We start from the raw sequence: 20759 nt of genomic DNA, 5'->3' as shown, positions 1-20759 counted from the left end.
ATGGACGCAGCTTCATTGATCTCGAAATTGAATCTCAATAAAGATGAGTCCAAGGACCAGAAGATAGAGAAAGTGGATGAGGTGAAGGAAGATACCAAAACTGAAACCGGAATGCCGAAGAGTCCTACAGAGGAAGTCAAGGAGGAAATGGCAGACAAGAAAGATAACGCAGAGAAAACTCAAAATTCTCTCGTGGATTCGACTTACGAGGTGAAAGTGAAGCTTGCGGATCTGCAGGCCGACCCAAATTCGCCATTGTACTCTGTGAAGTCGTTTGAGGAACTGGGATTGCGCGAAGAGCTTCTCAAAGGACTATACGCGATGAAGTTTTCCAAGCCTTCCAAGATTCAAGAAAAGGCGCTGCCGTTGCTCATCCAGAATCCTCCACGTAACATGATTGGCCAATCGCAGTCGGGTACAGGTAAAACAGCCGCTTTCTCTCTTGCCATGCTCACTAGGGTGGATGAGAAGGATCCTATGGTCCAGGCGCTGTGTTTGTCTCCTGCCAGAGAGCTGGCCAGACAGACCGAAGAAGTGGTTTCTCAGATGTGCAAGTACACAAACATTAAAGTCAAACTTGTGGTTCCTGGCTCTTTGGAAAGAGACGAGACAGTCAATGGGCAGGTAGTGATTGCTACCCCGGGTGTGATCTTAGATCTCTTGAGGAGACGTAAGATCAACTTCAGTCATTTGAAGATTTTCGTTCTAGATGAGGCAGACAACATGCTGGATAAACAAGGACTTGCCGACCAGTGTCTCCGGGTTAAGAAAAACATTCCGCAGTCAACTCAACTGGTTCTTTTCTCGGCTACTTTCCCCGATGAAGTCCGCAGATATGCTGAGAAGTTTGTTCCGAACGCAAATTCGTTAGAGTTGAAGCACGAGGAGCTTAATGTGGATGCCATCAAACAATTGTACATGGACTGCGACTCGGAGCAGCACAAGTTTGAAGTTCTTTGTGAGCTGTATGGTTTGTTGACCATCGCGTCTTCCATCATATTTGTCCAAACCAAGGACACCGCCTCGAAATTGTACACCAGAATGAAACAGGAAGGCCATGCAGTCTCGATCCTGCATGGTGATTTGCAGCCAGCTGAAAGAGACCGTTTAATCGACGACTTCAGAGAAGGCAGATCGAAGGTTTTGATCACCACCAACGTTCTAGCGAGAGGCATCGATATCCCTTCGGTTTCCATGGTGGTGAACTACGATATTCCTTTAGACAAATCAGGAAAGCCAGATCCATCTACTTACCTGCATAGAATTGGAAGAACCGGCCGTTTTGGTCGTACTGGTGTCTCGATTTCCTTGATTCACGACAAGAAGTCTTACCAGGATCTAGAGGCAATCAGACAGTATTTTGGCGGAATCGAGATGACCAGATTGCCGACCGATGACTGGGATGAAGTGGAAGAGATTGTGAAAAAGGTTGTTAAATGATAAAGCAGTGCATAAGTAAGTAATTAATTAATTAAGTCCCCTGACTTACCTGAAAGGATGTTTAACGAAGTCTACAATGTAGTTGTACCATTTCTTGGTGTAGTCCTCCTTCTGTTCTCCTTCAACAGCGTTCAATCCATCTCCCAGGTAGAAGTTAGTCTGGAACAAGGTAACAATCAAGCAGACACAGCTGATACCAAGAGCACCGCAGAAGAGAAGGTAACAGACATCCTGGTAAGCTTTGATACATGCAATTCTGTCATCAGAACCCCATGGGAGAGCCGAAATAACGGTAACGGACTCGAAATAGGAAAGGGCCCTGGTGGCATCACCAACGTGCTCGGTAAGACGTTGAGGAAGGTTTGAAGTCCACACGGAAGCGACAATAGCCTGTCCGACACCAGCACCAATGCTGGTGTATAAAGAAAGAACAGAGATGGTGGATGCCAGGTCCACGTGTGGAACGCAAGCTTGAGCAGCCAATTGGGTACCCATAGCATCACCACAATCACCGATGGAGGTGAGAACCAAGGCGGCCACAATGACACCGAGAGAAGGACCATTTTCCATCTTGGTGGAATGCACCATCAGTCCAAGACCAATCAATCGGATACTAGAGCCAAACACTTGGAAAACCTTGTACCGACGGAAGTATCTGAATAACAGGCCGTAGATGACACCAAAAGAACACAAACCCATGGTCTCTGTGTTGTTAAGATAAGTCCAGTCTCTGTAGGAAAGATTCAGAACGACCAAGTCGTAAGAGCTAAAGTAAAGCAGCCAGAAGTAACCACCCATTTGATAGCAGAAATCGATGATGACGCAGCAGATGAAGGTTCTGTTCAGAAGAACGCGCTTAGGAAGCAATGGGTATGGCGCAATCCAAATCTCGTAGATAGTGTACATGATCAGGAAAACTCCTCCGACAACCTCCATGGCAATCATTGAAGGGTTGTGCCATCCACCTTTGGCGTAAGAATAAAGCGAGCAAGGAAGAAGCATGAGAGAGAAAGCAAAACCAAGAAGGATGAGCCCCAGAGCGTCAATCTCGATAAGTGCGTGCTTTATCTTGGATTGTTCATGCTTTTCCCAACAGTTATTTGCGGCAGCTTGATGCTGAACTTGAAAGTTCCATAGTTGATCTTGTGGTCCATCCAGAAAATCATACCAATGGCCGGAATCAACGCAGCGGGGGTAATAATAGCGAACATGCCATAACCCCATCTCCAGTTAGTAGTGGTGATGTTTTGGACAATATAACCTGCCACCCAAGTGGTACACAGGTATGGAGTGGATAGAAGACCATTGACGGTGGCCCTCCACCTGAGAGGAGTCATGTCGGCGACCAAGATGCTATTAAGCAGATCAATACCAGATTGTCCGATGGCAATGAAGACGGAGCCAATGACGTAAGCAGAGATCGTAGGAGAGCAGGCAGCAATGACAAATCCGATGATATACAAGACCAGAATAAACATGTAGGCGACAGCCCTGGAAGTCATATCGGATATTTTGGCAATGAATGGCTTACAAACAGCTCCGATGATGGAGTTGGCGATACTCAAAGTAGAAAGCATCGAGTGACGGTCAAACTGAGAGGTTGCATATGGCTGGTAACTGTACGTGGTGGAACTATCAAGCGCATAAGTCCAGGAACACAGGTACAGCGACAAGATCAGCACCAAGATGTACCTTTTATCTAGAGTCTGCTTGACGGCCTCAATTCTGGCCACACCACGAGGCTTCTGTTCCTCGGTGTCATGCTCAAAAGTGTGAGATTCAAGAGAGGGCTCTTTGAAATCCTGTGACATGATTTGATTTTATTGATTTCAGAGATAATGTCACAGCTATTTATCTGCTCCCAAAAAGTGAAAGTTTTTTCAACTATTCTTCTAGCCGACGCTTAGACCCGATCTTAAGAGCCGAGAGATTCAATAATAAAGCTTGTCCGATAAAACATGACTTGCATTGCATCTCGATGAATAGGAAGCAGAAAATTTTATTATAAGTCTGCCAAATTTTCTAGCACCTTAGACTTGACCGTCTGAAACCCTGGCGCGCCTTTTTGGTTCGAGCAAAGATCAGACAATGCACTGACTCCTCCGATTTTGTTTTTCTCCATAAAGATCTCTATTGTCCTTACTGCCTCGAGCCTGCGCGCTGGAATTGGACCGTCACCCAGCTCACGTGAAACTTCGTCAATCAAATTCGCAACACGCTTCAGTCGATTATAATAGGTAGTTTCGGTGGATTTCCATGTCGGGTATCTCTCAAGTATATCGCATACTGAAGGCTTCCCTTTATCTGGGTCTCCAACGTACCAGACTTCATAGAGCTCGCGCACTGTGAGACTTTTGTTCGACCTGGGCCCTCTTGGCAGACGATAATTTATTATTTCGTTAGGCAGACTTTTCATTAATGCAGGCTGCAGCCCATTGTGCCCTAGCGCTTGATTGTTTACATCTTGATGGTATTTCGGATCTTTATTGGCCAAAGAGTGATCAATTTGGGTCCGAGGATTGTTGATTTCGTTTATGAATGCTGCTGCATTTTCTTCTGCTGAATAACCGTTTTCTTTTTGTAGTAAGCAGTCCAATTCGCTCTGTACCCGTTTGATATTCTCGCTCAAAGATGCCTCAATCTTCTGGTAGACCACGTCTTCTAACTGTCTTTGGGAACTCTCTACCTCATCGATCTGTTTTAGTAACAAATCGACAGTATTGCGGGCCGAAACACCTTCAAATGCCTTCGACAAAATTTGATTGAAGACGCTTTTGAGATCAGGGTCTAGTGAAGAAGGATCGGAGAGGTTTCCGAAATGCATATTCTGGGAATTGCGCCTCAATTGTTCCTCGATATCAGCCCTAACGTCCATGAGAGGTGATTAGGATGCGATTCTTAATTTTCGATATTTCTTTTTAGCTCTCGGATAAATAACACATCAGCTGACTTGCAGGCACGTGATTTTGATCCATGGGGGAATTGCAAGCGGTACTATCTAGAGCAAAAGATATCTTATAGTCAAGGCTTTGGGTTGCGCGGGAGATCAATGATGGGGTGGTAGCTATTCTACTGTGAATTGTAATTTAAGGACCCCACGTTCCATTCTCTTAAGTGAATAGGCTGAATTCCCGATGCTCTTCCTCATTTTTATCCTACGATGGTTACATTGAGGATACAATATCAGGTTCTTTTAATCAGCCAGAATCGATCAAATAAGGCCACTGTCGAATTTGCTCTCGTGTAGAGCGATGAAACAATTTTTGTAAAATGTTAGATGTCCAAGATCGTAAGATGAGAAGCCTAAAATAGTCTTGCAGGTTAAGTTCGTGGCATGTATATCAGAGACGTATTGTCCTTGATTTGAACAGATCTTACAGAGTGAGTTAGATTGCAAAATTAGTAAGATGACGATCTAACTTTCGGGACATTTATCCGTGAGGATCACACTCATTTATTAATCCATGCCAGAGCGGTAAGCGGTAAAGTACTTGTCGAAATGCAGAAAAGATTGAATGAATGAAAAGCCTGCTCATTTTGCTCCGTGTACCAGGATTTAGTTCGCTTGCGTGCTCCGACTTGATTACAAATTGGTGATTCTGCATAGTTAGCGAAAAAAGCTGAAGAGCGAGCGCGATAAATGAAATTGTGTGCGGGTGTAAAATTCGATAAGAATAATTATCCAAATAGACACCATGCCGTACTCTGGGACAAGGATAGTTAGCTTCATAGTCGTCGGTCTTTTCATAGTTGTTTCGTTGTTCTGGAGCTTCTCTGAAGAGTCCCAGGCTGCAGTCGAATGCCCTGCAACCAAACCGCATCGACCCTCCACTTATCATTTGCACAAAGCAACTCTTTCCAAAATACTGCACAGCGAGGACTTTAGAAATGCTTCTGTTATGAAGTTGCAGGCTGCTATCAGAACAAGGACTGAAGTTTATGATGACGATCCCCTACTTGTTGAGGACGATTTTACGTATTGGTCAAAGTTTGAAAAGTTTGAACAACTGCTCAAATCCACATTTCCTCTATTTTACAGCAAAACAACCCTTCAGAAGGTCAATTACCATGGATTAGTGTATATTTGGGAGGGAAGTAACTCATCCTTGAAGCCTCTGGTTCTAATGGCTCATCAGGATACAGTGCCCGTCTCTAATTTGACTCTCAACCAATGGGAACACGATCCTTTCAGTGGTGACTACGATGGAGAAAACGTTTACGGTAGGGGCGTTGCAGATTGCAAAGAGCAGCTTATTGGATTATTGGAAGCTGCAGAAGAGCTGATTAGTAGCGAGTTCTCGCCAAGAAGGACCATTATCTACTCCTTTGGATTTGATGAAGAAGTTGGAGGCCCCAGAAACAAAAATGCCGAATGGCTCGAACGGAAATATGGCAAAGACTCCATGTATGCGGTTCTGGATGAAGGAGGAGTTAATCTTGACATTATTCAGGGAGTCAAAATGTCTGTTCCAGGAACGGCAGAGAAAGGCTACATGGATTTGAAAATCATCCTTGAGACCCCAGGAGGGCATTCTTCAATTCCACCTAGACACACTTCAATTGGAATTATGGGCGAAATGATTGTGGAGCTGGAAAAATATGAGTTTCCAAAATATTTCACCAAAAATAATCCTGCGTTCTGGGAATATGTCTGCGTTGCAGAGCACTCTCCCGAAATGGCTTCATCCGTTAAAAAGAGTATTCTAAGTGCCGGTCACAACCAGAAGGCCAACGAGATTGCAAGAAATTATATTGATGTGGATCTTGGCAAGGGATTTGTTGTCAAGTCAACAAGGGCCATTGACATCATATCCGGAGGAGTCAAGGCAAACGCTCTTCCTGAATATGTGGAACTCACTATGAACGTGCGGATCGCCATGGAGGAGACGGTAGCCACTGTGGTTGATAGAGTTATTGATATCATTAAGCCAGTTGTTGACAAATATCATCTTGGCCTTGTGTCTGACCTTAACGGACGTCAGGAACTCAAGCCTAGCACGCCAGCCGGAAACTGTCTCCTTAAGGTGGTTCAAGCCTTTCCGCCTGCTCCGTTGACGCCAACTCAAGGCAGCCATTGGGATATATTTGCCGGAACCATCCACCACGTTTATGAAGATCTGGTGGCCCCAGACTCAACGGGCCTCATTGTTGCTCCGGGTATAGGTTCTGGAAACACCGACACAAAGTATTACTGGAACCTCACAAATCATATCTACAGATACAAGCCAGGTTTATTGCCAGGTGTGTACTCTAAGGAGCACGGAATCAACGAGTTTATTCCAATGGACTCTCATCTGCACCTGATTGCGTTTTATTATGAGTATATCCTGAGTGTAGACGAGACGGACGACTGAAAATTCGTTAAGCCAATTCAGGAAATTCTGAAGATACATTTTTCTTGAGCCGCAGTAGTTCACTAACATATATGTCTCTTTTCCAATCATTGATTCGGTATAGCCGACAAAGTCACGAAGTGGAAGAATGTCAGTTTTTACGAGAGGATCTGTGGTTGTCAATACTGTTCCCATGTAAACGGCTCTGAGATACGACTCCCCATCGTTTCGTCCTTCCCAAGGCTCAAAAACAACCTCCGATCCCATTCCTGGCCAACTGAGAAAATTAACTTGGACAGATTCAAGGATGCGTGCAATGGCACCATTATAAGCTGCGTTGTGGGAGTAGTTGAGATCTGATCTCACGTTGGCTTTCCGAAAAAAACAGCGCTTTTGCTCATTGAAGTATGCTCTGTTGCTAGTTGCCGCAGAAAGAGACCATCTCTCATGAAACCGAAACTTGTAGTTGTACTCAAAATCTGCAAGACGAGAAATTTGTTCGGATTGGTTCTGTGTCATACAGAGCGATGAGGTTTTGGAATAACATGCATGATCGTACCAATGAGACAATCTGAATGCAGTCAAAAAAATGATCAAAAGACTAATGAAATCTTCTGAACTGGATTAACACCAGACAGGTCGTCTGACTCATCGTGTAGATCTGCAGCCTTGGATAATATACTGCCATTTACTCGATGATGAGATCTCTGATTCCATGGCATCTGCAATTTCGCATTTATTGGTGAGCTGGGGCGCTTCAAAGCCATCAGCTTCCCCATTCGCTTTAAGCTTTTTTTAGTGAGGATACATGGTTTTAACCACTGCACTAGCAACGTGGGACGTAATGACATTAGTCACACAAAACTTTCCATGGTGGGGGTTATATCGCACCAGATCAAGTTCCAGTAGTTTGCCATACACTTCCTGAAAGTAATCCCCGTGCTAGTGCGAGTCTTCTAAACCAACACAGGAGATCTCACAAATATTCCTAGTGCCATTGTAGCTGTTGTGGAGAAGTCTGAATGTGTTACCCTGATTTTGGTAGTTGGACCAGGAGATCATCATCACGTTGTTGATCTGAGCTGGAGTTTTGAGTTCGAGGTAGTAGTTGCTCACAGCGTCATCAAAATGGAGCACCAGAGTTTCTACAGGGAAGCAATTATTTGCGTAGGGCGTTCTTCTCTTAACCAAAAGGAAGACCTCAACAAATTGCAACTTGTGCTCCGACTGGTGCGCCTGTGAATAGGTATCCTTTCTTTCGTGGGGCATGTGCAAAAATTATACACTACGTATCTGCTATTTGAGAAGAAAAATCAATAGTATATTCCGTGGTTATTGCCGTTGTGAGGAGTTGAAAACTCGGTCCAAATTCGACATGGATAGTCATATGGGCAACTATTTGAGAAAAGCCAATTGCCGCTAGGCCTGCAAACAAAAACATATGTTACAACAAGCTTTTGTGTGCTAATCATGGGACTCGAAGAAAATATGTGCCTTCGAGGCAGAGTCTGAAAAATGACGAGTTGATATATTTGAAACTCGTTCAGCATTCTACTCAATATTGAGTGTATATGTTTTTGAACCAGCTTGTATGATTGCTACATCACCGAAAACCTTAAAAATAATCCCAGGTTTTTTTACTACCTTGTGGTAGAAAGCTGGCTATTTTCTCACGCCGTAGGCTTCTGTTGGTGTAGTTTCCTGCAATATCAAACGTTCTGATGCCGCTGTCTTAGGCATCTTTCATGATCTCAAACACCTGATCTTCGTCTTCTACCGTGAAATCAGACTAGCTCTTTTTGCCGAAAGACATGCACCAAGAATCACTCTGGAAATCTTGAGACATGAGACTCCCAGATTGGTGTAGAGCTTGAATAGAATGTGTTTCCATTCAAAGGACCTTGCTGGGAAAAACATAGTATGGAGATTGAAGTGTTGGAAGTGGGATTTCCATTTGCAACCCTAGCTTGAAAGTATGGCTTCGACAAATGATATAAGACGTGTTTCCTGAAAACAGTATAATATTCATGTCATCCGAGTCTTTTAAATGGTCAAAGAAACCAGCCTTAGTGACCGGGTATTTCACCTAGGGACCCGTCTATGGTGTTTAGTCAACCAGCGCTCTCCCAGAGTTTAGCATCAGATTCTACCATACTACACCTAGCACCAGATTCATGGAGCTCGCTACTGCCACACCTAATATTATTGTTACCACGTGCAGATTTTTTGTCGGGAAGTTCCCGTTTTGGAAGGAACCTGGCCTATCAATAAGGTCGCAAGATTTAGCCCTACTTTAAGTAAATCTCAGGATCTTATCAGAAAAATTAGATTCACAAACGAATCTTCGGCTTTACCGATTTCTTATGTTCAACGCCTTCACTGTTAACGACCTTGCTCTTGTGGACCAAAAGCCAGCAAACTCTGCTGGCAAGACCCTGGCCGAGTTCCAGACTCTTCTGAACGATACCAACTCCACGGGACGTCCGATCCGTTCGCGAAATGGATGCGGAGAATGTCGCAGACGCAAGTAAGTAGTAATTTTTTTGCCAACTAACCACAGAAAACGCTGTGACGAAACCAAGCCAGTCTGCAAACTGTGCAAGAGACTGGGTATTGAGTGTGTATGGCGCCAACCTGGTACAGAGCGCAAGAATGCCAAACGACGCCAGTCCCGGGCCATCAAGGTTCGGTTAAGTTCTGTGGAGGAAACATCGGGAGTATCAGCCACTCATATGCTTATTGACACACTTAGGACAAATCTTCAAACTTCCTTCGACTATGAACCACAAACGAACGTTTTCTCGCTGCCCTTTATTCGTCATCTCAGTGAAACAGAGAGCCGGTATCTAGATTATTACATCAACTATGTCTCCTCAACCCTTTCTCTTCTGCCTCAGGAAACAAATTATCTGTTGAGCCTTTACATTCCTCTGGCAGTCCACAACAAAGCCATTATGAGTGGACTTATTGGTTGGTCCGGGCTTTTTTTGGCAGGCACCAAGTCAGAGGAAACTCCAATGAAATATATCCAAAATGCCGTGGATCTTTGCGACAAAACCCTCAAATCAAAGGAGCTAACAATACCTGATAAGTTGGAACTTGTGTGTGTGTTTTTCATCCTTTGTGCTGCAGAGATTTGTGTTGGCGATGTTAAGAACTGGTACGATATCTTTGGCAGGCTGCACAAATTCATTTTGGACGAGTGCAACGGCAATTTGAAAACCCTGTTGGGACTACTGGGTGATACAGAGGGGGCCAAATGGTTGCTGTCCAATTTTCTCTATCATGACGTCCTTAGCAGCTCTAGTCACGAAGAAGGCACTTTGTTCCCTATTGATCAGTACTGCGAGGCACTGGACATAATCCCGGGCACCACGCAATTGATGGATTCAGGTACCGTCTGTGATCCATTGCAGGGATGCGTCCGACCAATGTACGTTTTGCTCGGCCAAATAATCAACACGAAGCACAAGTTGGACAAGATGCAGGAGAAATTGGATGCTATTGAGGATCGTGACTCCTATAAACAGAAAAAATTCGAGTTCTTAACAGCGCTGGAGATGGACTTCGAAGAGTTGGAAACTCGAATCAAAAATACTAATCCACATACTCCCTCGTTACTGCTTTTGAAGGACGACAAAGAGCTCGAAGATCATCTTACGTTGTTCGAGACCTACAAATTAAGTTTGAGGATCTATCTTCGCTACATGATACGGAAGACCCCTCCAGCATTGCCAGAAATACAGCTAATGCTCCAAGAGCTCACGCTCTGTATGGACGTGATAATGGATACGAATGTGCAATCTGGCTTATGTTTTGCCCTCATGGTGGCTGGAATTTCGTGTGTCGATCCCGTGGATCGTGAGCAAATGGAAGCCAGATTACGATCGTTTTGTTCCAGATTCCCAGTTAAAAACTTTGAGCTCGTTTTGATTTTGATCCGTAAGGCTTGGGAACTCAACAAGGACGGCGCACACTGTGTTAACTGGTTCGATATTTCTGAAAGCATGGGATGGTACTTATCGTTAGCCTAGTTATGATCAATTAATCTATTTCATGCTCTTGTATTTAGCAATGACTTTTTCTGCCAGATCAACAAGACCCGTGGCCAGGATGTCCGGAGTACCAAAGATTTCTGTACAAGGATCGTACTCATGGACACTGCTCCATGCTGTGATAAAACCAGCCTGTTTTGCGGCGCAGGAATCCCACATATGTGCGGCGGCAAAAAAGGCATTCTCTGAACTCGAAGGGATTTTCTTGGCAATAAACTCGTAGACTTCCTTTTCAGGCTTTCCCGCACCGATGGAGTCGCAAGAGATCAAATTCTCCGACGGCATCTCCACTCCGGAGCGCTTAAAATATCCAGCCACTCTCTCGTGAGAGGCATCCGTCAGACACCAGATAGTGAAGCCATTATCTCTAAGCATCTGGAACATTTGCTTGAGTTCTGGACGTCCTTCCAACTTGAACCATTCGCCATAGATAAACTCTAAGTCGTCATCTGTAGCATAAGACCTTGGATCCTTGACACCAGCAAAAAACAATGATCTATAGAAAGTGCTCCTAAACACCTTTTGGAATGGTTGGTAGTGCCCGCACTGAGAAAGGTACGAGTAATCTCTTTCGCACCCTGCTAGCCAGAAAAAGAAAAACAGCCGGGTATCGATTCCAGATTTTTTGAACCGCTCACCCATACGAGTTTCAATACCCTCGATGACTTTCTCATAAGAGATACACGTTCCCACAATATCGAAAATTATGTCTGGCATTTTTTGCTTTGTAAAGCACGGAAATTCCATGAGCTTTATACCGGAAGATAAGAAACCCTTGTAAACAGGACTGCGAGAAATCAGTGTCGGAGAAAGATCAAATTTGATTTTTGCGACAAGGTTGCCAATAAGATACTACTTAGAGTCTAGCCACCGGAGAGCCTAGAGAGGCAAGAATTTCGTTTCTGGTCTTAGTCATTCTCTCTTGAGAGATTTTGAAAGCCTCAGGAACTTCTAATTTCTTTCCCATGATATTACTGGCTAAAGCTTTAGCCGATAACAAAACTCGCGGCATTCCATGGCCGTGGAACCCTGCGATAATGAACTTGTTGGATTCGTGCGGCATCTCACCAACATATGGCAAAGAGTCGTCGGTATAACCAAGAATACCACTCCAGACGTGATCGGTCTCCGTTTCAGTAAACTTCCAGTCGTGGAAAAGTTTCATATAGTCGTCAAAATACTCTTTGGTTCCGGGGATTAGAGTACTATCATCCACAACGTTGTAGAAAACGTTCTTGAAAGGGAATATATGCTTTTTAGCACCACCAACGACGACAGTCCCATCGGCACGATTGATCAAGTAGTCCTGATCTGCACCATCATACCTAATACCATATGTATGAGACAGATGAGAAGGGCGGACTTTTGGAGTGATGTGACTGCAAATGCCCTTGATAGGAACGATTTTATTTAGAAATCTTGGTTCCACGGAAGCAGTATATGCGTTAGTGGCAATGACCAGCTTCTTAGCCAAAATTGTTCCTCTAGCTGTCTTCACCAGCCATTTATCCTCGAGCTTTTGAGTTCCCAGAACTGGTGTATTAGTCTGCAGATTGAGCCCTTTCAGCATACACTTTCTGAGCAACGAGGTCACAAGCTTATATGGCCAAAGCTGACCAGCAGTGAATGTGACGCTAACCTCAGAGTCCAACACGTGACTGATAGTTTTTGCATTTTCTCCAATGTGTAGTTGAACATCGTGTTTGCAGGTAATGTAAGGGTTTTCTGTAAACTGCCGGTAATTCTCCAGAGCAGCATTAACAGCAGAGGAAGTCAAATGAACGTCACAGGACCGACCAAGAACAAAATCACAGTCAATGTTTTCCTTCTCTATAAGTTCTTTCATTGCTGCCAAATGAGCGAATTCAAAATTAGCGATTTCTGCCGCTCCTTTTTCTCCAAACTTTTTAGTCCATGACTTTTGCGAGTAATAGAGACTGGGCTTTAGATGACCACCATTACGTGCTGTAGCTCCACTACAGACATCACGGGCTTCTAGCATGACAATCGTGCCGTCAAATCCTTCTTCCATCAAAAAGTGTGCGGTCGTGGTACCTGCATAACCAGAACCAACAATCACGATATCTGCTTCCGCTGGTAGCTCTGCAGTTGACCTGTGGTCATGAAAATCCACTTCAGCAGTTAGCCAAAACGACCTTGTAGGGTTGGGAACGGGGAGGTAGTCAGTCATAGTGAACGAAGAAAATCAGACGTGTAATTTCTTCCTTCTTATCTTATTTACTGCCCGACCGATGCATTGCTTTATCCGTCCTAATTATAGAGGTGCATGGCGGCAAAAAAATTGATAGGGCCTGATTAAGATTTCCGCCAACCTATATATTAACCTGGATGAGAAGCAAATAGGTCTCATGTTTGAAAAGACAACAGAAGCTGGAAAAGATTACGAAGACTCTAAAGGTGTTTCCACCCACGACATCCACGTCCAATCGGTACTATCTCCCCAGGACGACCAGGAAATCAAAGATCAAGCTTTCGAGCTTCTCAAAGATAACATCGACGAGGAATTGGATCCTGAGGAGGATAGAGCTGTGAGACGTAAACTTGACTGGAGATTCCTTCCATTGCTAACTCTTATCTATGGTCTTAACTATGTGGACAAGGCATCCCTTTCTTGGGCAGTCATGTTGAATTTCAGGGAGGACACTAAGCTGAAAGGCAATGAATATTCATGGGTGTCGTCCATTTTTTACTTTGGATATCTGGGAGCTGAGTACCCAGCCAATATTCTCGTTCACAAGTTTTCTGTTCCCAAAATTCTTACAGGAGTTTGTGTCTCCTGGGGTGTTTTGATGCTGGCTCACATTGGAGCGAAAAACTATGCTGGAATATTAGTTATCAGATTCTTACTAGGTATCAGTGAGACTCCAGTGTCGGCTGCAATGATCAAGTATGTTGGATGCTGGTGGAAAAAGTCAGAACAGCCAATGAGGTACTTATGTTTCAACTCTGGACAAGGTGGGTTGTACATTGTTTTCAGTCTTGTCTCCTATGGTCTGGGACACGCTGGTGGAAACCTTTCACCATGGAAGTATATCTATATTGTTCTGGCATTTGTTTCTTTCACTTTGGGTGGATTAGTTTGGTTTTTCTTACCGGCTTTGCCCCAGAATGCAAAATTCCTGAATGAGCACCAGAAAATGGTCGCCGCCAAAAGAGTTTCGAAGAACATGACAGGAATCAAGACCATTGTCTGGAAAAACTACCAGATTCTTCATGCCTTAAAGGATCCAAAGACATATCTCCTGACCCTGTATATGTTCTTCTCCATGATCCCTAACGGTGGTCTTACCAACTTCAACACACTCGTGCTGGAATCCTTTGATTTCGACAAGTACACCACGCTTCTGGTGAACCTCCCATGGTCATGTTTCTCTGCTGGTCAGATGTGGGTGTGGGTTTTAATCGGTCGGAAATTCAAGAACTTAAGAATTGCCGGTCTCATCATTCCTATGTGCATTGCAATCACCGGATTGTCGATCGTGTACGCGACGGAGGATGGTGGAGCAAATAAGTGGGGTAGAGTGTTTGCTTACTGGATGATCAACTCTTGCTCAGCAACATATCCCTTTGCAATGACTTTAACGGGACAACTTATAAGTGGCCATACCAAGCAATCCTTTACTAACGCTCTGGTCCTGATTACTTTTGCTTTGGGTAATATTGTCGGTCCGTTTGCATTCAAAGCTAGTGACGCCCCAAGATACACACAGGCTCTGGCTACCATCATTGGTACCTTTGCAGCCTGTATTGCCATCGGAGCTGTTCTCGGGGGTTACATCTTCTATGAAAATAGGAGAAGAAACAAGCTATACGGAAATCCTGCCGAAGATGAAGACCTGCAGCTTCAAGGGGAAATCGCCGGTCTCAAGGATAAGACAGATCTGGAAAATAAGCACTTCAGGTTTGTTTATTAATCTTCCAAGCCATTAGCCTATAGTTACCGAAATTGTAAATTTGTACCGCAAAACAATTAGGTCCTGTTCACTACTATTATATTACTATTTTAAAAGTAGAGGAGTACTTGTCCTGTTTTTATTTTCATGACCTCAGTACTATTGCCTTTGAACACGGGAGCCCTGATGCCTGCCATCGGGCTCGGCACTTGGTCGCCTGACGATAGATCTCAAATTCGCGAATGCGTCGAATATGCTATCCTGGAAGCCGGTTACAGACACATCGACACGGCCTACCTGTATGGATGCGAAGATCAGGTTGGACAGGCTGTCAGAAATGCTATTGCCACTGGAAAAGTGACCCGTGAGGAATTGTTCATCACGACAAAAGTCTGGCCTACATTCCATAAACACATGGAGGATGGCCTGGATTTGTCGCTCAAGGCTTCCGGCCTGGATTATTTCGACTTGGTGCTGGTTCATTGGCCAATTCCCTTTAAGTGCGACAGTGACGATGGAAAACCCTTCTGGCCAAAGAATAAGGATGGCTATATTGCGAGGGATATGTCTAGCGACCACATCACGATGTATCAACAGTTGGAGAAGTGCTTAGAGAATGGTAAAGCTAAGGCTATTGGAGTTTCGAATTACTCAATTCCAAAACTTGAAAGCTTGTTGAAAGTATGCAAATATGTTCCAGCAGTCAACCAGTGCGAACTTCATCCACTACTTCCACGTCGCGATCTTTGCGATTTCTGCACTTCCAGAGGTATAGTCATGACCTCTTACTTTCCTTTCGGCGGTAACGGAGCTCCAATTTTGAAGAATGAGGCTATTGCAGAAATCGCTAAAAAGTACTCAGTGAGTTCGAGTACAATTTTATTGAGCTACCACGTCAACATGGGTGTGTCTGTCGTTCCCAAATCGTTTAAGCCACACAGAATCAAGTTGAATGGAAAAATTGTCTACCTCCAGAAGGAAGACCTAGAGAAGCTCATGGAGATTGGCAGAGAAAAGCCTCACAGGTTCAACAATCTTAATTTTGATGTTGATCTGGAGTTCGGTAAAGAGGATTGGTAATACTTTTCATAAGTAATGAAATAGGACCAATTTTACCCAAGTTTTTGTTGAAGCACAAAAACTTCTGTTTTAATTTCTTGGCATCTTCAGCCACAAAGTTTGCCAAGAAAGCAATAATAAAGCACATGGTGTCTACGATTCTCGATTATGTTTTCGCCTCTAAGCTAATACTGAACAGGTGAGATGTACCAAAGCAAGAAGTTGGATTTTGATAAGCTGTGAAAATGCTCTATTCAACCAGCTTTAAATTATATCTCGTTGATCAAAACGACATATTTCAGCCGACTTCCCTCCATGGTTAATAAAAGCTAATTAGGAACGTGGGCTGCCAAGACCTCAGCTCAGCCGAGAACCTCTAAGTATAAATTACCGTCAAATCGTTTAGTAGATCTTCATGACAGACGTTGCCTTACCTGAGTTCAACTACATATTTGCAATCGCCGTGCTGTTTGCTTTCTTGGACGCGTTCAACATCGGTGCAAACGATGTTGCCAACTCTTTTTCGTCATCTGTGTCCTCACGTGCGCTAACTTATTGGCAAGCAATGATCCTTGCTGCTATTATGGAGTTCCTAGGAGCTGTTTTGGCAGGATCAAGGGTTTCAGACACGATCAGAAGCAAAATCATTGATGTGCAGTCGTTTGAAAACAACCCTTCGGTGCTGATGCTTACGATGGCATGTGCGCTAGTTGGCTCCTCGATTTGGTTGTCAATTGCAACATCTATTGGTATGCCTGTTTCGACTACCCATTCCATTGTAGGAGCCGTGATTGGAGCAGGAATTGCTGCTAACGGTAGCGACCATGTCGAATGGGGCTGGGATGGATTCTCTCAAATTGTTGCCTCGTGGTTCATTGCTCCTGCCATCACCGGTGCTCTTTCGGCAACTATCTTCCTGATCACCAAATACTGTATCCTTGAAAGGAAAAACAGTGTTGCAAAAGCATTGTTTTTTGCTCCGGTCATTGTGTTTATCTGCTTTTCGATCTTGACAATGCTCGTTGTGTGGAAGGGAGCACCAAACCTGAAGCTGAACGACCTTTCAACTGGTGCAACAGTCGGCTCGATTTTTGGAGTCGGTGCAGTTGCGACGCTCCTTTACCTTCTTTTCTTCCATCCGTATTTTACCAGGAAGTTGGTTCACGAGGACTGGACGCTCAAGTTCTATCATGTTCTTGCTGGACCAACATACTATTTCAAATCAACGAAGAGTATTGGACCGAAGCCAGACAACGTGGAACTGGTGATCGATTATTACCGTGGAAGAAGGAAGGAAACCCCAGTTAATTTATCGGATGATGAAAACAAAGCTGGTGAGGGCTCTCCACTAGTTGTGTCTCAGTCTAGCATTATTTCTACCTCTCCCCAATCTGCAGATGACATTGGATATTTTGACTATGTGACACCAGCAGAAAGAAAGCTTTGGCGAAGCATGATTTTCAAACCTAAGTACTGGATCAAACTCTTATGGTTGTTAGTGACTCACGGGTGGAGACAAGATGTTATCAGTAATCAGGCAAATGCGGCTGGAGTTCTTGGACAAGGAGTTCAAGATATGTACAGCAAGTCGAAGTTTTACGACACAAAAACGGAGCATGTGTTTTCTTTGTTGCAGGCTTTTACCGCATGCACAATGTCGTTTGCACACGGCTCTAATGATATATCCAATGCTGCAGGTCCTCTGTCATCCGTCTATAACATTTGGAAGACGAATACGGTTGGAAGCAAGAGTGAGGTGCCAATTTGGGTTCTTTGTTTTACTGCTGGATCGCTTGTCCTTGGATGCTGGATGTTTGCGTACAAGCTGATGTCAAATCTAGGAAATAAGATGATCCTTCAATCTCCGGCAAGAGGTTTTGCAATTGAGTTGGGAGCCGCTTGCACTGTTGTGATGGCGACAAGACTTGGTATCCCTGTTTCCACCACCCAGTGCGCAGTTGGTGGAACGATCTTTGTGGGTCTGTGTAACATGGACGTTCGGGGGTGCAACTGGAAGATGGTGTTATGGTGCTATCTTGGATGGTTTGTGACGCTACCGGTTGCAGGACTGATTGCTGGACTCATCAACGGAATTATATTGCATGCACCTCGATGGGGTGCGATGAGTACGTAGAGCGAGGTGTAGTGAAAGGAGAGGTGCAAAGTCGGAGAAATAGGTAGCGAAGCGAGGGGGATATGTAAGAGAGGTGAGAGGTGAGAGGCGAGAGGTAGGAGAGGCGAGAGGTATTTAGAGGTAAATGGAGGTATAATGGAGGTATTATGGAGGTATTCTATGTTAACGAGAATGTAGTGCTGAAGGGGTGTAGAGGTGAGTAGGGAGTAGGGAGTAGAATTAAAAAGGAGAAAAAAATAAAGTTGGAGGGGGGGAAGGGGAGGGAAAAACAGAAAAGCAGGCAGGGGGGAAGAAGAGGAGGGAGGGGAGCGGAGGGCCTAAAGTGTGGTGGCGGGGTGGCGGGGTGGAGATCTGGTTTTTGCTCGTACAACATTTCCGAGAATGGAGAGCTGAGATTAACCAAAAGGGATGTCAGGAACGAAAGGTCCAGTAACCATATAGGGTTCTCAATTGGCTGCTCACATTCCTTTGAACGTGAACTTTGTGAGAATAGACTAGTCCTAGGCATCTAACACTTGGATGTGGAGTATCCGTTTACAAGGCCACTAAAAACCTTTATACGTCCGGAACACTCACTAATTCGACGTATATCATCAGTGCGCGTCCCTGAAAACCAGAAGACGTACCAGCAGTCGGTGAAATTACTACAAGCTTTAAGAAAACACACGGAGGGCCAGTTTATTGGGGCTACGATGGAGCCAAGAGACTATGAATTCTCGACTTGAAGCGCCTAGATTTTGGTGGACAACCTGTCATTTATGACATTGAGGTTCCTGTGTTCTGGGGATGTGGGGTCACATCTCAGCTCTTGGTAATTCGGTAAAAGACAAAATTCGAGGCCCAATTATCTCTCGTACAAAAGATGTGATGTTGGTGCTGGTCATTGCCAGCGAGGGTATAAAACCTTTAGGATGATACGTGGTTTTACCGTAACCAAAGAAAAAAACAGTATCACATTATGAACCACGCATTACTTGATAAGGCCAGCAATGCTTATATCATATAGTCGGAAAACAAGCTCCATTTGTGCATATATGTGCCAAAAATGACGTGAAATCGGACACTCAAATGGATCGTAAATGTAATGGGCGAGCAATAGAGTTTGCAACATGCAGAAGTGCATGATTCTGATAGGCACCATCGCCATAGTAATACTTATTTGGGAAGCAACACACGTCTGTCAGTGCAAGCATGCATAATTTTGCGTGTCAGATCAGAAAATCTTATCGAAACGGACCACTCGAAATATAAAAGCCTCGGCAAATATCTTTGAGATGAACTTATGCTCGAGTCAGAAAATCCCATGAAGAGGGCTGGCGTTGTGGTTGAGATTGCACCACTAGTCTCCACAGAGTGCCCATTTCCTTCTGCGCACAAGCGATTGATTCGCCACATGGATTTAAGAATAATGCCCATCCTTTCGGCAATGTATTTCTTCTCCGCTTTGGACAGATCCAATATCGGAAACGCCAAAGTCGCAGGTATGAACACTGATATTGGAATCTCTGATGCACAGTACTCGACAGCGGTCTCGATAGTTTATTCTACCTATTTGCCCTTCATGCTTCCAGGCGTTTTGCTGATGATGCGCTACTTCAACAACAAAAAACGCGAGTATCTTGGGTGCATGGTTGCATTATGGTCATTGGTTTCTATTTTTACAATGTTTGCTAGTGGATACGGATCACTTATAGCATGCCGACTGTTGCTTGGGCTTTTCGAAGCCTCGTTCTTTACTTCAATTTCTCTGATCATTTCAGACTTTTATTTCCAGTCCGAACTTTCACAGCGTGTGTCATATTTGTTTGCAGCATCTGCATTTTCTAGTGCTTTTGGGAGCCTCATTGGAACTGGAATCACAAAGATCAAATCTGGGCTGGCTCCATGGAGATATCTGTACTTGATCGAAGGACTCTTGTCTTTTGCAGCGAGCTTTTGGATGATGTTCGGAATGCCAAACAGTCCAGAAGAGGTCGCCAATGGAGAAGAAGAAATAAGAGTGCTTGAATGGAGAAATGAACAGCGGCGATTATTTATGATGAATGATGGTGACAAAAAGTCTGAGGCGTTTGCCGCGTTTTGTGACCCGAAAGTGTATCTATCTACGATTATCCAATTTTGCCAAGATATCCTTATGTACGGGTTTTCCACATTCTTACCGTCGATCTTACGGAGCGATCTTGGGTACACTTCACTTCAAGCACAATATCTGACAGTACCCTGCTACATGCTCTCTGGCATCGTTTTTATTCTTGCGGCCAGAATATCTGACAAGACAAGAATAAGGGGACCGCTGATCATCTTCCTAGACATGTTTGGGGTTGTTGGATACGCACTCATCCTTGGAAACACAAGCAGCGGTGTCAAGTACTTTGCGTGCTATCTCATATGTATGTGCTTGTACGTCCCAGGGTTGAACGAGGCCTGGTTGGCCACGAACCTGGCTCCAAGATTCAAGAGGGCGATCGGTCTGGGAATAAATCAGACTCTCGGAAATATCGCTGGCGTGGTGAGTGCCCAAATCTACCGAGAGCCTCCAAAGTATGTGTTGGGTCATGCATTCACTCTTGGGTGCATTGGAATGGGAATTGTGAGCTCAGGGTTGAATACGTTTCTACTGGTTCGTCGCAACAAAGCTAATATAAAAGCGTGCGAGACAGGCGTTGATGCCCGTGGGCTCAAACGAGAGATCGGCGATGATTCAATTGAGTTTCGGTTTGTTACATAAAAGAGATATTATGTTATGATGATGGACTAAGAGTAGACAGAATTTAATATATGTGGTTGCAACCATAAAGCAAGAACAGAATTAAAGTAAAGGTGG

General features: G+C 44.3%; 11 protein-coding genes across 11 annotated transcripts; 6 read left to right on the top strand and 5 right to left on the bottom strand.

Moving 5' to 3' along the window:
* On the top strand, positions 1–4337 carry OGAPODRAFT_97471 (uncharacterized protein; the record flags this gene model as incomplete). The annotated part of the gene is made up of 1 exon (XM_018357955.1): positions 1–4337. One exon carries the CDS (start codon positions 1–3, stop codon positions 1438–1440), a length of 1440 nt encoding a protein of 479 aa, XP_018211864.1. The 3' UTR covers positions 1441–4337.
* OGAPODRAFT_75046 (uncharacterized protein) lies at positions 1486–4337 on the bottom strand (the record flags this gene model as incomplete). Its single annotated transcript, XM_018355965.1, has 2 exons — positions 2609–4337; positions 1486–2561 (listed from the first exon to the last, which is right to left on the bottom strand). The coding sequence occupies exons 1-2, from the start codon at positions 3249–3251 to the stop codon at positions 1486–1488; spliced, it is 1719 nt and encodes a 572-aa protein (XP_018211865.1). The 5' UTR covers positions 3252–4337.
* On the bottom strand, positions 3443–4315 carry OGAPODRAFT_11440 (uncharacterized protein; the record flags this gene model as incomplete). The annotated part of the gene is made up of 1 exon (XM_018353277.1): positions 3443–4315. The coding sequence occupies one exon, from the start codon at positions 4313–4315 to the stop codon at positions 3443–3445; it is 873 nt and encodes a 290-aa protein (XP_018211866.1).
* A 798-nt stretch (positions 4338–5135) lies between the features above and the next one.
* On the top strand, positions 5136–7592 carry OGAPODRAFT_92371 (uncharacterized protein; the record flags this gene model as incomplete). Its single annotated transcript, XM_018357147.1, has 1 exon — positions 5136–7592. One exon carries the CDS (start codon positions 5136–5138, stop codon positions 6792–6794), a length of 1659 nt encoding a protein of 552 aa, XP_018211863.1. The 3' UTR covers positions 6795–7592.
* A 123-nt stretch (positions 7593–7715) lies between these two features.
* On the bottom strand, positions 7716–8042 carry OGAPODRAFT_6568 (uncharacterized protein; the record flags this gene model as incomplete). The annotated part of the gene is made up of 1 exon (XM_018355810.1): positions 7716–8042. The coding sequence occupies one exon, from the start codon at positions 8040–8042 to the stop codon at positions 7716–7718; it is 327 nt and encodes a 108-aa protein (XP_018211862.1).
* A 1094-nt stretch (positions 8043–9136) lies between these two features.
* OGAPODRAFT_11437 (uncharacterized protein) lies at positions 9137–10706 on the top strand (the record flags this gene model as incomplete). Its single annotated transcript, XM_018353276.1, has 3 exons — positions 9137–9300; positions 9334–10634; positions 10675–10706. 3 exons carry the CDS (start codon positions 9137–9139, stop codon positions 10704–10706), a joined length of 1497 nt encoding a protein of 498 aa, XP_018211861.1.
* A 116-nt stretch (positions 10707–10822) lies between these two features.
* OGAPODRAFT_46684 (uncharacterized protein) lies at positions 10823–11545 on the bottom strand (the record flags this gene model as incomplete). Its single annotated transcript, XM_018355528.1, has 1 exon — positions 10823–11545. The coding sequence occupies one exon, from the start codon at positions 11543–11545 to the stop codon at positions 10823–10825; it is 723 nt and encodes a 240-aa protein (XP_018211860.1).
* A 91-nt stretch (positions 11546–11636) lies between these two features.
* OGAPODRAFT_15490 (uncharacterized protein) lies at positions 11637–12677 on the bottom strand. Its single transcript, XM_018353769.1, has 2 exons — positions 12562–12677; positions 11637–12505 (listed from the first exon to the last, which is right to left on the bottom strand). The coding sequence occupies exons 1-2, from the start codon at positions 12584–12586 to the stop codon at positions 11685–11687; spliced, it is 846 nt and encodes a 281-aa protein (XP_018211859.1). The 5' UTR covers positions 12587–12677; the 3' UTR covers positions 11637–11684.
* A 467-nt stretch (positions 12678–13144) lies between these two features.
* Positions 13145–14763, top strand: OGAPODRAFT_97464 (uncharacterized protein; the record flags this gene model as incomplete). Its single annotated transcript, XM_018357954.1, has 1 exon — positions 13145–14763. The coding sequence occupies exon 1, from the start codon at positions 13198–13200 to the stop codon at positions 14761–14763; it is 1566 nt and encodes a 521-aa protein (XP_018211858.1). The 5' UTR covers positions 13145–13197.
* Positions 14764–14869: 106 nt separating this feature from the next.
* OGAPODRAFT_15489 (uncharacterized protein) lies at positions 14870–16190 on the top strand. The gene has a single exon (XM_018353768.1). It carries the CDS (start codon positions 14890–14892, stop codon positions 15820–15822), a length of 933 nt encoding a protein of 310 aa, XP_018211857.1. The 5' UTR covers positions 14870–14889; the 3' UTR covers positions 15823–16190.
* Positions 16191–17377: 1187 nt separating this feature from the next.
* Positions 17378–20663, top strand: OGAPODRAFT_23055 (uncharacterized protein; the record flags this gene model as incomplete). The annotated part of the gene is made up of 3 exons (XM_018355233.1): positions 17378–17433; positions 18066–18108; positions 19314–20663. The coding sequence occupies 3 exons, from the start codon at positions 17378–17380 to the stop codon at positions 20661–20663; spliced, it is 1449 nt and encodes a 482-aa protein (XP_018211856.1).
* Positions 20664–20759: the final 96 nt, after the last annotated feature.

This window comes from Ogataea polymorpha, assembly GCF_001664045.1.
Source record: "Ogataea polymorpha strain NCYC 495 leu1.1 chromosome Unknown OGAPOscaffold_2, whole genome shotgun sequence".
Taxonomy (NCBI): Eukaryota; Fungi; Ascomycota; class Pichiomycetes; order Pichiales; family Pichiaceae; genus Ogataea; species Ogataea polymorpha.
The sequence above is the reverse complement of the archived record's forward strand: the minus strand, read 5'-3'. Positions and strand labels throughout refer to the sequence as shown.

Bases quoted from the DNA above. Each gene is read 5' to 3' on its own strand.
- OGAPODRAFT_15490 (XM_018353769.1), bottom strand. From the start codon at position 12,586: ATGCTGCTCTGGAGAATTACCGGCA. The intron at 12,506-12,561 runs GTTTACAGAAAA...TACACATTGGAG, and splicing joins GCTCTGGAGAATTACCGGCA to AAAATGCAAAAACTATCAGT.
- OGAPODRAFT_15489 (XM_018353768.1), top strand. From the start codon at position 14,890: ATGACCTCAGTACTATTGCCTTTGAACACGGGAGCCCTGATGCCTGCC.